This window comes from Sylvia atricapilla, chromosome 5, assembly GCF_009819655.1.
Source record: "Sylvia atricapilla isolate bSylAtr1 chromosome 5, bSylAtr1.pri, whole genome shotgun sequence".
Classification (NCBI taxonomy): domain Eukaryota; kingdom Metazoa; phylum Chordata; class Aves; order Passeriformes; family Sylviidae; genus Sylvia; species Sylvia atricapilla.
In genome coordinates, this window is record NC_089144.1 from 53,793,046 (window position 1) to 53,809,885 (window position 16,840).

The window sequence follows — 16,840 nt, forward strand, 5'->3', positions numbered from 1 at the left end:
TCCAGTGCATAATATCAACTCTTTCTCCCAAGGACTGCCTGTACCACAAATGAATTGAGTTCTGAGTGTCCTCATGCCACGCCTCAGCACCCTCAGGACTAATCCCGCTTACAGATGCTTCTAAATCACTAACACAATATAGTTCATTACATCAAATCTTCATTCCCTTTGATTTCTGGAAGGGCGATGATTTGAGCGAGATGGATTTTTGCTTCTCTGCCTTCCCCGGAGCCTATTTAGCTTTTTTCCAGCAACCATTCCTCTTTTATCATGAAATCATGTTACAAATCAGTTGACAGTGTTTCATCACAAGATAATACAATAACAGGGAGGGGAGTCAGTTTGCATGGAACTTGTTTGGGGAGATCGAGAGAAATCTGAAAACCTGCAAGTCGGCTTTTTTTAAGTTTTCCCCTTCAAAAATCCTAAGGTGGTGAATGGTGATGAAGAAGTCTCATTCCTGCCACAGCTCTGCAGTTTATGTGCAGTATCCTGGGGACTGGGGGGTGGGGAAGGAGGGAGCAGAGGGATGGATAGAGGAAGCCCTTGAAAGCATATTGGGGTGAAATACAAAGGTTTTGTTTGACAGTGACAGACTAGGCACTGAAATTTCTCAGTTCTGAGAACAGATCTGCTCTGTGATGCAGAGCATGGGTAGAACTCTGCAGAACGAAGGGAAGCTGTTTGTTTTGATTTTTTTTTTTTTTTTTCTTTTTTTTTTCTTTTTTTTTTTTTACAGCCTGGGTGTAGCACTTAGGGAATTGTATGATGTTTTGAAAGTGCTCCATAAGCTCTGCTTTCCTGGGGGAGGGGGAGAGGAAGGCAGCCAGCAGTGCTGTGCACTGCCACCTGATATTTCAGGAATGAGCTTTGATGGGTTTGTGGATGCTGTCAGCCTCTGAAAGGCCCTTCCCAATGTCCTAGGAATAAATGAGTACTTAAACCGCAGCCTGTGAAAAGCTGGCTGACAGTAAGCTGCAAGTATTCTTATTGCCAAATTAAGGGAGAGCTAAAAATACACGAGCACGGATCTGAAAAGGTCCAACTGCATCGAGATCTTATGGGAATGTTAAAGGAGAGAGAAGGTCTGTGAGGTGATCTGCATTAAGGTGGCTCATACAATACAGGCGGGGGGAAAAAGTAATAAATGTTCTCTTGTCAAAACTAAGGGATTTAAACAGGATGTGTAAGAAAAGGACATTTTCAAATTCGGGGATATGTCAAACACTTCTGACTTTGTTTAGAACCGTTCTACACTTCCAAAGAAGCATAACTTTTTTTTTACAACGAAGCAGTAGTTTGGGGTTTTAAATTATAAAATAGAACCAGCTTCATGGCATGTAGAGTGAGAACAATCAGATCTATCAGAGGAGAAAAGCATCCCTTCCCTCCAAAAGCTGCTGCAGATAGAATCCCTAATCTGAAGATGATGCCAGTGGGGTGTCAGCACACCTCTCTCTCTGCCTCAGGAAAAGAGACATGCAGGGTTGCAAATACTGCTTCCATGGGGTGTTTGCTCCTCTGCAGCTGCCCCTACAAGAAGGTTTTGGGCTCACCAGTGTGAAAGACAAGGCTCTGCCTACTTTCCTCATGTAGTAAGTATCTCAAAAGCTGTGCAGGCTATGTGCAAGCTGCAGTTTTTATTTGTAATACAATAACCTCATGTTTGCAGCATATACCTCGGGAATTATCAGGCTTGATTACTACAATCTGCTCACACATTCAGTTGTTTAGCTTCATTTCTGTGGCATCTTCTTCCTTCAACAGCGCAGGACAGTAGATCAGCCTGGATCAGAGACTGTCAGCCTCCACTCTCTAACCCGCTTCCTTATCAGGCGATGAAATTTTTACATTAAGATTTTTTTCGTTAAAGCCTTTAACTGTGTTAGCTCCTAGTTTATTCTGGTTTCCCTCGAGCGAAAGATTAAAGTCCTAGAACAGCCCTTCATGCTTCTAACTTTTTTTTTTTTTTTTTTTTAACTGAGTTACAAGAAGTTTATACAAATTGTGACTGATTTCATGCATTTGTCCTCTACATGCCAAAGAGAGGGTCTGGGGATAAGCCTGTTTTTGGCACCTAGTGGATATTTACACTCTACTGTGATAAGCAATATTACAGATTAAGGCTTTTTGAGCAAGTGATGTTATTAGAGTTTCAGCAGACTTCTTTACAGTCTGGTATCGGTTCCTTACCAAAAAAAATCTTTGATATTTTTCGTTGCTTTGACTCATTTATATTGTAGTCATGTTACTTTCGCTGTTTCATGGATGTACCCTGGTTTCAGGGGAGTCACCTGTCAATTGAAAATGCTGTGAAAGCTCACCTTTGCCTCATGGTTCTTCTCCAGAGGAAATGTGCGTGTTTATTCCCAGATCTGCTACAGACTGTGGAGTCCAGTGCAGGTTACTGGATCTCATCCTCCCTCTTGGGAATGAGAGACAGATCTTAAGAGTGGTGAGGATATGAGCATCAACTGGGGAGTGATGGGAGGGGCAGCACTGACAATTTTTACACTGCTTGATAGAAAATACAGACCTTACACTTCTGTCACAAGATTTAGATGTTGCAGCAGCACTCCCGGGGTACTTTGGGGTGTCTGCTGCAGAACTGCCTGAGCAGCTCCTCCACCAGATAAATGTATCACCCCTGAGGCGTGTGATAGACTGCATTGCAAAGAGAGGAGCAAGGCTGCTGTGCTCATATGTTGCGATGAGAATTACTATTTCTAATTCAGAGATCAGCTTTGCAGGTGGACTTAGGAGTTCAGCTTGGAAACACTGGAAAGTCACTTAGCTGGCCATGCAGTCGCTGCATTCCACATAAATTCTGTGTGTTCTACACACACCTGTGTGGAGATCCCTGGGATGCCTCAGCCTTCTGTCTTGCAGCCTTGATAACCCTAAAGGCATGTTCTGCCATGGCTTCAAAGGTTATGTTCATTTTCATGTTTTTCTTGTGGGGGATTTCAAAAAGCAAATGAACCAAACCAACAAACCCCAGTTCCTCTGTTTCTAGCTCCCTGAGCCTGCCATCGTGCTGGGTGTCACGGCACCAGCCAAGTCTGCTGATAGAAGCTGACACTGCCAAGCTTTTCTTAACTCCAGGTAGCAGAGCATTCATGATGAGGGGCTCTTGAATTGCTCTTCATTGACCATCTCTGGATAACAATAGGACTCCAAACCAACACGGGTATTTGCCAACAAGGCAACTGCATTCATCACCATCTGACAAATTCTCATTGCAACTCAGGTGCACTCTAGTGAGTAGCATCTTTTGAAGTCACATCACTGGCTTTAAAAGGAAAAATAGTGAGGAAACCTACTATTGAGCAGCATGTCGGTCCTTCCCTTCTCTCCTGTGCCTGTTGACGCCCACTAAAATATCCACAGGGCTATTATTTCTGCTTATCTAAGAGGTAACTGTGAGAGAATTAGTCTGAGTGCTCTGGGATGGCAGCTCGTGCAGCTAACCAGAGAGACCAGTCTGTGAGCACTTTGGGGCAGTGACCTCTCCCCATTTACTGCAAAGCCGAGGGCAATTGATTTTTGGATGAATCCCTGGAAGCTGGCTGTGCTGCTCTGAGTAACATCGCTCAACTCTGTTCCACTTTTCACTAGTTCTGTCCATTAAACAGTGTTTCAGGTGTTTGAATGGTTTTTAAAATGCTCTCAGCTATTACATCAAAAGGTGTATATTGCTTAATGGACACTGCTGTATTCCTTGTCCTGAAGTAGCTGTTGGCTAAAACTGGGATTGGAAAGCGGGGCAGCATTTTTTTTTTTTTTCCCTTGACAAACTAAACTTCTCTGACCTTGTGCAGATTATTTTAAGTCAGATTTTTCAGAAGATTCTTACACTGCAGGTTGTGACTGGCGTTGCTGGTACTGAAGTCTTTGGAAAACTTGTCACTTCATTAATATGTTTAAAAAGAACTAAAATATTAAACAAAATACCCTCTTGCCAGCATCAAAATTTCTGTGTCAAATCTCTCAGAAACTCTTGCTCCGTGCTCCAATCTTTCTTCTTTAAAAACTGAAGTTCTTTATATTTTATGAAGATAGTGCAAATAAGTCTAAATATGTGGATTTAACTGTGTTTGCCATATAGGTATCCCGTTTATTTAAATTTTGGGTTGCTAAGTATTGAGAATGTGCTGTTTATTTAAATTTTGCATTGCTAAATATTGGATACTGTGACTGAAATTGGATGACTTTTCAACTGTTTTAATATTCATGGTATTTTTTTAATCTTATTTCTTTTCAGCAAAGAGACCAGGTAAATGAGGTTAAAGAGAAGCTGTGGAACTTAGAGCAGTGGAAGTTTCTGCTCTCAATTTATCTTAACCTTTTTTCAGCTTGCTATGGACTGACTAGGTTATTTTATCCTACCTACACCATTGACTTTTAAATGAACTGAGTGTGGAGCAGCAAGGAAGAAAAGGGCAAGAGGTTTTTTTTGTGCTTGAGAGAATTCTATTTTCAGTCTCCTCTTTCTTACTGTATTTCAGGTATACAAATGCTCTCAGTCCAGCCAGACACCAAGCCGAAAGGTTGTGCTGGCTGCAACCGTAAGATTAAAGACCGATATCTTCTAAAGGCCCTGGACAATATTGGCATGAAGACTGCCTGAAATGTGCCTGCTGTGACTGTCGCCTGGGGGAGGTTGGGCTCTACCTTGTACACCAAAGCCAACCTGATCCTTGTCGCAGGAGGACTATCTGAGGTAGGTCACGGCCGTCTTCCCGTTCGCTGAACAAACCTGGCAAATCTGTCAGCCCTTCCTGCAGGGCTGCTCTCACACAGGCAGGGCTGCATTTGTGGAGATGAGATGAAACAAATACTGAAATATGGAGATTAAATAAAATCTGAGTCAAAAAGTGCACACAGCCAGGTTGTGGAGGTGGTTGCCACATTTCTGATACTGGTGTAGAAGAAGAAAATTCCCCACTGCTTCCCACAGGATCGTGGCCTGCTGCTCCCTCTCCTCCTCCTTGGTAGCACAGTGGTGGCCAGCTGTGGCAGCCTGAAACTAGACATGTGGTTTCCACCCAGCTTCAGGGCAGGGTTGGAGCCCTGCAGGTGAAGACTGTTTCACCCATCTTTGCTTTTGTCCTCTTAGTTTGCCAAGGGATTTTTTTTTTGTGGCACTCCAAGTTTTTATGAACATTGGCACTCAGCTGTTAGAAGCTGGACCAGGATAGCCAACTGACTTCCCCATTTTTTAATAGCCATGACTCTGAGCTCCAATCCACTCTGCTCCTGTTTCAGTTGGTGGCCAGGTGGGATTCTTGGTTAACCTGTGGCCACTGTTAGAAGCAGCAAATCAGCATCCACTTTCCGTCTCCTTGTTTGCTTGTAGACCCACATCCTCAAAAGGTATTTGAGGAATAACTCATAGCAAAGTACTGATGAGCAGCACCACGATAATTATCTACACAACATCTGTCAATAGGGCTGCTTTGGAGGATATAGGTTTAACTGGGAAGTTTATTGTCCCTGGGCTCTCAACAGTAAACAGAGAGAAAAGGCTCCTCTGGGATGATCCTGAGCACTATTTCTTATAATAACACCTTTCCTCCATTCCCTGTGGAGGGAGTCTAATGAGACTAGCTGCTCAAGGCTAGGGTGAACTTCTGGAATATTTCCCCTGTCCCTTTAGTGAAGCCTTTTCCTTTAAAGGGACATCGAAGTCACTAATACATTGGGGAAAAATTAAAATTCTTTTGAAAGCGTTATCTTCCAAGTTCCCACTTGAAGACATGCACCAAACAGGATGTTCCCACACACTGATCAGTTCCCAAGTGTTCACAATGAGTAGGTTGGAACAGGAATGAAGACTAAAGCACTGACAGCTATTGGTAATCTGGCTCTCCACGAAAACCACCTCTAGACAAAAGAGTGGAAACCAAAACCCTTCACAAAGGCACTGTGCAATTGTTGAGCTGGGGCTGAAAGGCAGATCAGGTTCTTCAGACGGCTTAAACTACTTAATGGTAAAAGTACTCTGCTACCATTTCAGTTAAAGCTCTGAACTGAACCCAAGATAGAGTGCTGGGAATTTAGCATGGAGACTGCATCTTGAACCTGTTGGAAAAGCTGCCAAAGTAGTAGGTAACAAAACCCTCAGTTTTAAAAACTGTTGGAACAGAAGGGAATTGTTTACATGAACTTAGGTTGCTTGTGGTCTTTAGGTGAGTATGTGTAGAGAGGGTTGAAAAAGGTTTTGGTTTTGGAATTGTAGCATCCCAATTTTTAAAACCCATTTTAATAATCTTTATACAACAAATGCTGCAGGAGTGAAAGAACTGCTATGGCTGTTTCATCTGAGTTCCAAATTTACTGGAGACTTTGAGCTCACTGAATCTCCCAAGTGCTAGTGCAGCAGATCTAATGTTTTGAAATCAAATGTTTAAAATCAAAAACCAGAAATGATGTGGTAGTAAAGATATGAGCAAAGCATTTCCTCAGCACAGATGCGTTCACACACACTCTTGCCCTCTGGTCTTTGAGGGTGTAACAGGAGTAAATATTTGTTAACAGATTGTTAAAACTCATGCTAAATGATTCAGAGAAAGAAGGGAATTTTTTTGTCTGTCATGATCACATTCAAATGGTTTCATTTATTTCTTCATACATAACACCCTTTACTTTTGCACATGAAACCAGCATACATGAGAAATCCTATAATTGGTTTTAAGATGTTTGGATTTTTGCCTCTGGATTTATTGAGTCTTAATGATGCTATTTTGTTATGACTTTTTTTGTTTTTTTTTTTTTTTTTTTTTTAGTGATACTTGTGAGTGCATAGATTTAAACTTGGTATTTACACTAAACTTCAAACTGATGCACTTAAGGTAATTGCAGATAGTCATTTGCCTCATTGCATCTTATCTACTTAGTTATGCAGTGAACCTATAAAAGTGATCTTTTTAATGCTAATGTACAAACTAGTTAAATTTCTCTAGCTTTGTAGTCAAATAAGCCTCATATTTAGCAAGCCTCTTGATATGAATTTAAGGAGCAAATTGCATTGTACTAATGAACATGTTAGAGTTCGATTATGGTTTCAAACTATCTTGTTAGGTTTTTTTTCTTTTCAACCATAAAGGGAATCTTCGCTGCGTATAAAACTGTTCTGGCTTTCTATTAATTTATGTGGTGCCCTCTAGAGGATATGTGGCTTGAACGATACTATAAAGAGTAAAATTGCTTATTAACTTGTCTCTCAGTGTTCATTATGCTTTTCAATAAGACAGGCATTCTACAGATGCTACGAGCAATAATGTAGCCAGTTTGGGTGCTTTAGCACTCATGTTTAAGTTCATAAGTGGTGTGATGGTGTCTTTACCTGTTTGCAAAAATACTTCCAGTATCTTTCATTTAGAGATGACTGCCAAAAAACTACACCCTCCCTCCCTGAGCCCTGATGCATGCTCTCGTGCTGCAGCTGAGCCCTGAGGTCCCCACTTTGAGCTTCTTACAAATACTCCGCATCTCCAGAACTTCAAAACTTGCTTTGCTTTAGCTGCCTCCTTTGGTAAAATTAGTTAATTATACTACATTAAACCTCTTTTCTCCAGATTGGGTGGGATTGAGGGAATGGAAGGAATCTTTAATGAAGCAATGAGCTCGAAAGATGCTGCGGGTGTGAGAGGCTTTGCCCTGGAATCTGATTCCTTCCGGGCACTCCAGTGGTTTCCGAGGTGGTGTAGGTGCCGGGGTGTCAGGCTGGCTGCGGTAGGAACGACCTCCGGTCTGTTAACAAGGATGGGAACTGACTCGAGTAAAGAAAGGGCTCAATGTTAGAAATAACACACTCTGCGAAAATTATATGCAGAGTATAATTCCCTGCAGGCCTCTTCTTCTGCTTATGCACTCCTGGGTTAGAAAGTGAAGACTTAATTTAAGGAACTTAGGTTTACGCCAATATTTCAAGTCCATTTATAGTAAGTGAAATATGCAAGATTTTTTTTTTCTCCCCTTCTTTCCTCCAGAGCTGTACAGTGACATCTTAATGCATCAGCCTATCCTGCTCTGTCCTCTCTTCTGACTGGCAGCGTGTCCATTTACAAGCACAATATTCCCTTTGAAATCTGTCATTACTGCCATTAATGACCAGTCATTATGTTAACAGCCCTTGGGCTGTTAACATGTCAAACTGGTCGTTAACTGGAATGTTATTACTTATTTAAACCGCAGGTATGAGTTGTGTGAAATGTGCTTTGGTTGCACGTTCTGGGCTGCTTCTGCTCAAAACAATAGGAAAACAGCAGAGCGTTTGCCTTTGGGGTGCCAAGGGATTTGCTTTCTGTTCCATCTGCTCATTTGATTTCTGCATATTTGTGAGGTTCTCCTGCCCCTGGGCAGCCCTCCTAATTTCAGGTGCAATTGTGTGCCATCCCTCCTCTTAGCCTTGCCTGCAAATGGACAGCCATGGATGTTTCCAGATGCACGGTAACGCCTGCTGCACATTTGAGATTAATATCTGGCCCCTAGAAGTGTAAAATAAAAGACCGACAATTACATGTAACTCAGTTGTATTAAATAATGAGCTTCCTCGGATGCGGCAGAAATATGAAAGTACAGCTGTGCTAAGCTAGTTGCAATGTAGGTCAATCACCCTTTTCACTTAGGTTTTTAACTACGCAAACCCCGCTGAGCGACCAATGACTACAAAGTGCTGTTTCATTCCTATTTAATTTTGGCAGCATTTTACTGAAGAGCAGGCATTCATGCAGCTAAATTATCTTTGCCGTTTTCTGGTTTTAACTCCAGCTCCATGACACTAAATGTTGGAGTGCATATCTCTTAGTAAACACAAAGAATATGGTTTCTGATATATATTTTTTTCTCTAAATCCATCTCTTAACATGGAAATTGAATTAGAACTTTTATTACTTTTTGCATAATTTCCCTAGCCAGGCAAGCAAGATCATAAGAAAAGGATTAACAAAACTAACATATTGGGGTGGAATTTTTGCCCTTGAACACATCTAGAACCTTATTGAGAATAGGGAGGAGGATGACAGAAAGTCTATCATCTCCCCCCACTCTTCCACTCCACCTCAGTATTGATGTTATTTGTAAATACACTGCAGACTTTAAAAGTACCACTGAACAGCTATGAAAATGAGTAGATCACCATTCCTGAGGAAAGGAACAACCTTAGGTTCTTTCCCTCTTCCCACTTACTGGTTGAAAGACCTGACAAAAGCCAAGTCCCTAAAAGTGGATATTAGAGAAGATCTTACAAATAATGAGACTTGACCACAGAAAGTAGTGTTCAACCATAAGCATATGCTGCCTCTGTAAAATATTTAGCTTCAGTGCAGACTGAAAAAGCAGAATTTAGGAAGCAGCTTTTTCCTGTACAACTGCTCCCACTCTAAAGGCAATTATTATTTAAAAAAAATTACTGTGTAGGAGTGCTTAGAGAAACTTAAAGTGTCTTGTGGCCTGGTGCCGATTAGCAGACCCCATTCCTCTCTCATGTCACGGGCAGTATTGCAAACACCCAAGATATCAGCTTGCTTAAATGCATGTATAAATACTCAGTGTGGATATTTTTATTGATAGTGGGTTATAAATTATTTTCAAAATGCCTCCTCAACATGTTTCTTGCCCAGCTTGATTAAATAAGGGTAGACTTTTAAAGATTTAAGCACTCTGGGTTTTCAGGAATATTGAGGTATTTATGGACGTGAGGCTTTAGAATGCCACTTTCTTCACTAAAGCTTTTTAGAACAGAACCCTTATTTACACACTAATATCCTTGTTGCAGTGCATTAAAGCATTCAAGGGACTAGTAGTTTGCAGGAATATGCCCTAAAAATATTTTAAAATACTTAAAAACCACAGTAGGTGCAGCGATTCATTTGTTCTAATTTTGGTGCATGCAATCAATGTTCTTCTAAATTTACATAACTAGTATCATATAATGTGTCTTGGAAAGAGGAAAAAAGAGGCAAGAATACTCTCTCTTCAACTAATTGCCAAAGGTTTTGAAAGCCCCCAAACACCTTAACAGTAGTTGAAAGGGAAAAGGAGAGTGATGCACTCACGCACAGTTAATCCACCCAACTTGCAAAGAATAATGCTTTTGATTTAGGTTACACTCTGGCTAGTTTAGCTTGTTCTTATTTAGCTCATCTCTGATAGCTTTTAATAAGAAACATTCAATTAAGCTGTTAAAATTGGTGTTTAAGTCATGTTGAAATGCTGTGAAATGTGTGTACGCAAGTTTGACGCTCTTCAGTAGTTCCATGTGTTTCCCCATATCTGCTGGGTCTTTTTTTTTTCCTTCAGAGCTGCCAAATTTTTAATAATTGTGTTATTTTTAGTGGCTTAAAATACACAGTTTAATTTTCAAGAATGTGAATCTTCCCTCTTATAAGGCTTCTTGAAAACCAGACGCTTCTCGTGTGTTGTCAAAATACCTCATTAATCCCCTGGAAACGTTCAAAGAATTTCAGGAGACTTTTCAGATGAAAGTACCATGCCTCTTAAAGCCTGTCCTACAGCTCTTCATTACAGCACTACAGTGCCGTGTATTTTGATGGGAAATTATTTTACTACAAAGGTTTTGCCCATACAGAGCAGCTCAGTAAAGCTTAATAAAAGCAGCGATTTTGGGGAAGCTGCAGTAATTCTGCAGTGCCAGAGGATGGGATAAGGTTCCTGGCAAAAGAACAACAATTCTGTAGGTTCTGCTTAGTATTTCCTGTAACCTCCTTTAAAAGAAATGTGAATTTCTTGTTTTCATCCTTGCTGATTTGACTTTTTCCTCAGAAATGACTTTGTGATCAGTACTTCTTATGAAATATCTTTAAATAATATCTATAATAAAGTTATGATTTGGGGAATAAATATTGTTAGATGGGATTTGATATCCAAGGTTTAACTGGAAAATTTCTGAATTTTTTGACCAGAAGCTTACGTGAAACAAAGCATCAGTGTTTAGTGTATAGAATTATTTAGTTCTAATAGCCTAACACAAAGAAGCCTTTAAATAGTCCTGATTTCTGCTAAATATCTGTTCCTTAAAAAATACACGTTTCTATTTTTTTTTTTTTTCATTTGTTTGAAATTTTAATTAATTTTTGGGACATTTTACACTAAAAACTGAAAAAAAACCCTCTAAAGTCTCTACCATGTAATTAAAAGGTCTATTACTGAATTTTGTTGCTTTTTTTTTCCTTGCTATTTACTGTATTTTTCAAGTCTTCCAGAAAAGATACAGCATTCCTTCTGTATGTGAATGTTTGAATATCATGTAAAAATCAAAATAACATGTAAAAATCGAAACTTCTTTAGCCCTCCTGACTTTAGATATTTGTTTTAGTTTTTAATTTCTCACTGAAGTTAAGTATATTCATGATGGATTTGGAAACCAAAATGCAGAGTATGCAACTTACGGTTTCCAGATGAAATTGGTCTTATCTATCATGGTCCTTAAGAATCCATATTCTGGGAATACTTTATTAAATGCTGCTCTTTTTTTTTTAATGTTTTTTTGTTTGTTTGGGGCTTTTTGTGTGTGTGTGTGTGTGTGTTTTGGGTTTTGTTGTTTTTTTTTTTTATGACTGGTTTCCCAATAGATTCCTCAGTATGCTAGTAGAGGCACTTTGAGTAAATCCAAGTAATAGTTATGGATTTGGGGGATTTTTGGTCAAAATATTCTGGAATTTTTGAAGTTTCTCATATGCAAATATCTGAAGCAATGAGTCTACCTTCTTGAAAAGCTTTGCATGTCCTACATCTCCTTCCCTGTAATGTAATTCTGATGCTGTTACTTTACATCTTCCTGAAGCTGCTTCTTGCCTATCCTGAATCAATTGGCCTTTCAACACCTGGGTCTCGTTGCATCTCACTGGGACATTTAAAAATGCCTGTGGGGATCAGTAGATCCTTCATTTAAAAAAGATGTCCAAGTTATTTCTAGAAACATGCATCTTTTTTAGCTGTATGTATGAATCTATTAAATTATATATAAATCTTTCAAATCACACATAAAGCCCTTCATATCTGTTTGGATATGTACATGTAGAAATCATGGGGGAATTCTACATCCCACATTCTACAGGTACTTGCAAGATGATCATGGTTTCATCTTGTCTAAACCAGCTGAGGCTGAGTTTAAATGAATGCTGATAGTTGAGCATTTTGACAGCCCGGTGGCAATTGGCATGGTCAGTTGCAGACTTAATTTAGATGTTAAATTGTTAAATAATCCATCACTTGAAATTCTGTGATGGTGTGCCAATATTAAGGAATCCAAGATCCAGTCCTTCTCCCCACCTAACATCAAAACTGTGGCTACTAGCAGCTGGAGAGTATTTGGCACTTATTTTTCAAAGAGCACAATGATCCCAACTGCAAGATATTTTCCTTTGGGATTAGAGTGAACCCTGTTGATCTATTTCATAGCATAGGGAAAATTTCATGAGCAGAAAATCACCAATTTTATAAAGAGCAGAGTGTCTCTGGAATGATGTTCCGTGGGACATTCCCCTGCAGGTTTTGAGTAGAGTTCTGTAATAGTGGAATTTGATAAACTTTTCGTCTTTTCATTTGCAAAATCGATCATGTCTCATGCTGGCCCATAGCAGATGAAAGTGATAATTGCACAATATGCAAAGATAAAATGTTTTGGGGGTGGGAGGTAAGAGCAGAGAACATTGTGGATTTTATTGTATCTTTTTCAGAATTTTGAAGTGGGGTGGTGAGAGTGAGAATGTCAAATTGTACAATTGAATACACTGTAATTGAGGTATTGGACTAATTAAGGAAACGTTATCCTACCAGGCAGCAAATGCACTCTTGCTCACGCATTGCTGCTGTCACAACTTTGTTTTCAACAAAGCTCAAACTTAATGTACAGAAATAATCACATCTCTCTTGATATCCTTATATATATTTTGATATAATGTTCAAAAAGCTTGAGCACCCAACTTGATTTTTGTTCATGACAAGTGTCCAAGCAATAAATATCAGTATACTCAGTCTCTCAGGTTTTGGCTTAGTGGGTGGTGTTTACTATACTGTAATCCTGCATTGAATAGCATTATTGATCCACCATGGGCTAAAGTTAATGTTATTTTCTTCTGTTTTATAATATTATTTCTTTGCAGATGCTTTAAAGAGAAATATATATTAAAATTGATTCACATAGTTTTAATAATTACCTGCTTATGTAAATATGTTTGCTCTAAGAAACAGAATTTATTATTCCTTGTCAAATTCTAACAATAGTTCAAGTAAAAACTGAACTTGGTTTTGTCTTTTAGATGCATTTTAAGGAAGGATTTCTAGGCAAGGATAGCTCAAATGAGTTACAGGCTGCAGATTAGGAATAGAAATTGCAATCATTGTGAATTCTTTTCTTATCTTTTGTCACTGTGGTTGTTTCTACATAAAGCTTGGGGTTTTTTTCTGAACTCAGGACTGAGCTCAGTTCAGAGCTACTACTTTTTCTCAAAATTTGTATTAAAATACAGGATTTTAAGACAATAGAAAACTTAAAAGCTCATTTTCTCATAAAGAACTGATGGAATTCCTCCCATTCTAATTTGTGTTAAACAAATTTTCATGAAAATCAGAATTTTCTAGGGTCTGATGCTTGGATTTACAAAAAAAACCTTTTTGAAAACATCTTTATAAGCCCAGTGTGTCTGTCTAACTTACACAGAGTGTTTAGAAGGCGGAGGGCAGGTGCAATAATGAGCTGCTGTGCACTAGTTTTTACTGGCTTCCTTAATCTGTAATCTGATACATTTAAGAATGCTCTACACCAAAATAACATTAAATCTAATCCTACAAATGTGTACTACATGCTTGACTTGGTGTAGCCTGAATAATCCTATTGAAAGGTATAGGTCCTATTAATTTAGAAACATGCCTTCGTTGAGCCAAATATTTAAAATGAGAATGGCTTTGCCTGCAAACCTGTCTTGAATTGCTGTGTCCTTGTTCTTCGTGTGCTGTTGGCAAACCTCCCTGGTCCAGGAAAAACTCAAACCCAGGGCTCTCATCCTGCCCAGGTACCTTGTTGCCGTGTCTGGGATGTCAATCAAAGTTTTGACACCTGTGACAACCTTGCCCTGTTTGTGTCTGACAGGAAGGATGGTTATTTGTATGCTAATCCTACCTACCACTGCCCCAAATCAAACTGCTGGAGAATGATTTAATGGTCCAAGTCTAGGCTTGGCTCTACAACCCACTGGCAGCTCATGAGCTTTGCTCTCCACAGTTTTCCTGGGAAACAGCAGTAGGAGGTGATAAAACTTTAAAGATAAAACTTTACCAAAAAGCCCTGAGGTTTTGTGTTGATGCTTTTGAACCTTAGGTTCTTGATTCGCTTTCTCTTCATGCTCCAAAATTGCACTAATGAACATGTGCTGTGTACTTAGCAGCTTTAGGCTTCTAGAAGAATATGTACATTTTTATTCGGATACTGCATTCATGCTTTTTTTTTATGCTCCACATAGTAATAAAAAATATTAAATCCAGTGTGACATTGAATACTTATAACAGGGCCATTAAAAAGTAAATTAAAATGTATTCTTTCTGCTCAGAACTTCACTTACTAAAACAACCTTAAAACCTAGAGGAAATGCTGCACACACTGCAGCAAATGTGCTGGTTTTAATGAGCCTGGCTGTACTGTGAAGTTAGCCAAGAGCACTTCCCCCAGCACCTCCTTACCTAATTCAGTCATAATGCGGAGTGAATCGCTGGGAAGGGAGTCAGAGAGCAAAACAAAGAGCACGGGCTTCTCCACGAGCACACGTCCAACACTGGGTGTATTCTGTGCTCTTCTGAGGCCTTTCATTATTGGGTCCCAGGCAGGGTCCCAATTACTCTCTGTCCCCGAGTGCAGCACAGCCACGGATTTTTCCTGTAGTCATCAGAACAGCATCTTTCTATATTCTCCCTATCCCTTGTAGATTCTCACCTGATAATTACAGGTAAAACACACAAGTGTGTTTTGTAAGAGCACCCCTGGAATATGTAGGGTAGGTGGTAGCACCCAGTGCAAGTAATTTAACAATTTGGCCATGGGGTATTTGGAAGGTGAGCACAAGAAGCACAGCCTCTCCCTTCTGTGGTTAGGAGGTGCTTGCTTTCATCCACCTCTTTTACCTCCTTGTACAAATATACCTCCTCTCCTACAAGAACCCTGAGGTTTACTCTGAGTAAAAGCCAATATACATTTGAAAAATTCATTGTAATTTGCCAGATTATCAGTCTTGATAGGTGTGTACTGCGTGTGGACAAATAACTCTGGAACTAACTATCCTGAGTAATCTTGTTATTAATCACATAATCTCACTATGGTGGCAGATAAACAGTTTTCTTCATGATCTGTTGAAAAAGTATTTTTTTATCTGTTTTGTATATGTGCTTGTACAAATACGTGTGTAGTTGGTTGCATTTAGCAGACATACAACCACTTTATAATTCTGTCCGATTTAACCACCATGAATCCTTTTCTTCTCAGACCCAGCTCTTTCTCATCATCCTTCTGGTTTTAAGGTGTGCTGTTTGAAAAAGTTAGTTCTTGCCACCAACTCCCACATGCCTCCTGTTTGGTTTATTTGCTTATTTGTGCAATACCGTCAATATTATATAACAAGTATACTGTTGTTTTAGCAGAGTATCAAAAAGCTGGTATGGGAACAAGTATTTCTTATCCATTCCCCCTCTTCCCCCCTCAAAAAAAAAAAAATGGAATGAGAAGGAAACAGATTTAGAAAATGATTGCAAGCATGTTAAGTTTCCCAGAAAAAAATCTTGCCTGAGTGGAAAGACATGATTTTTGTCACTGTGAGCCTGGAAACCACTATCCCTGCAAGGCTCAAGAACTAACCCTCTCACCATAAAATTTTGAAGAACTGTTTAATCCATGCTTTTAAGCCCTGGTTCTTTGGCTCCTTAAGCTCTAGCTGACCTCTTGTGAAACCAAACCTAGCCTGGACCTGGTGTGTTTGCTGAGCAAAGGCACTGAAGAGCACCCTTCCATAGCCCCTTTGCTACAGGAGCTGCCAGCAGTGCTTTGCCGTCCACACTGGGTGCTGACACCCAGAGATGGCATCTTCCTGACAGGAGGAATACAGCAGATATCACCAGGGGTTTTGCTGTCTCCTTCTTGGTTTGCTTCAACAACAACAAAAAGAAAATCCAAAAAAACTGAATTTGTTAATTCATCCTCACTGCAGAGCTGCTTGCTGAAGGCAGAACTGCTGATGGGTGGAGGATACACTGTGAAATTCCCTCAGGGCAGGGGTCTGATGATCCCCGCTGTCCCTTCTTCCTTCTGCTGTTTACAAGGGGGAGGAGTAGGTACAGCTCTGGTGTTCATGTGAAGAAGCAAGAGAAGTGAAAGGGTTAACAGCTGCTCCCCTTTGCCTGCTTTACCCAAAATTCCAACATGCTGAAAGATGACAGATGCATCATGCCAGGGTAGGTGACTGTCCTTCCTCATCGCTGAAATTTGAGAGGAAAAATTATTAAATTGCAAATTTAAGAAAACTTGTCAAGAGAAGACAACATCAGTTGTCTTTAGATGGGACCCCTGCTTTCTGTTCCTCAAACTAAATGCAGCCACCAAGACATCTGCATCTGGACAGATCACTCTTCCATAGATTTGTAGATTTGCTGTCAGTTTTCCATCCTCCCCCTGCTCAAAATGAACATCAGCAAACTGGGCAACTCCCCACTTTTTAGTGATTGGGAAAGAATGACAGTTTGTGTGCTCCAAACTGAGTGGTTTTGCTGCAAGATTAATTCTGGAGATCTTCTGTCATTTTGGATGTGGAGGAAGGGATGAGGGGGGGCCTCT

General features: G+C 39.9%; 1 protein-coding gene across 1 annotated transcript in view; it reads left to right on the forward strand.

Annotated features, from left to right (window-relative positions):
• Positions 1-16,840, forward strand: part of LMO3 (LIM domain only 3) — a 60,769-nt gene that overhangs the window by 3,537 nt on the left and 40,392 nt on the right. The window contains 4 exon segments of the mRNA XM_066319529.1: positions 4,509-4,604; positions 4,607-4,665; positions 4,667-4,702; positions 9,792-9,805. Coding sequence (XP_066175626.1) covers positions 4,517-4,604; positions 4,607-4,665; positions 4,667-4,702; positions 9,792-9,805 — 197 coding nt within the window. The 5' untranslated portion in view covers positions 4,509-4,516.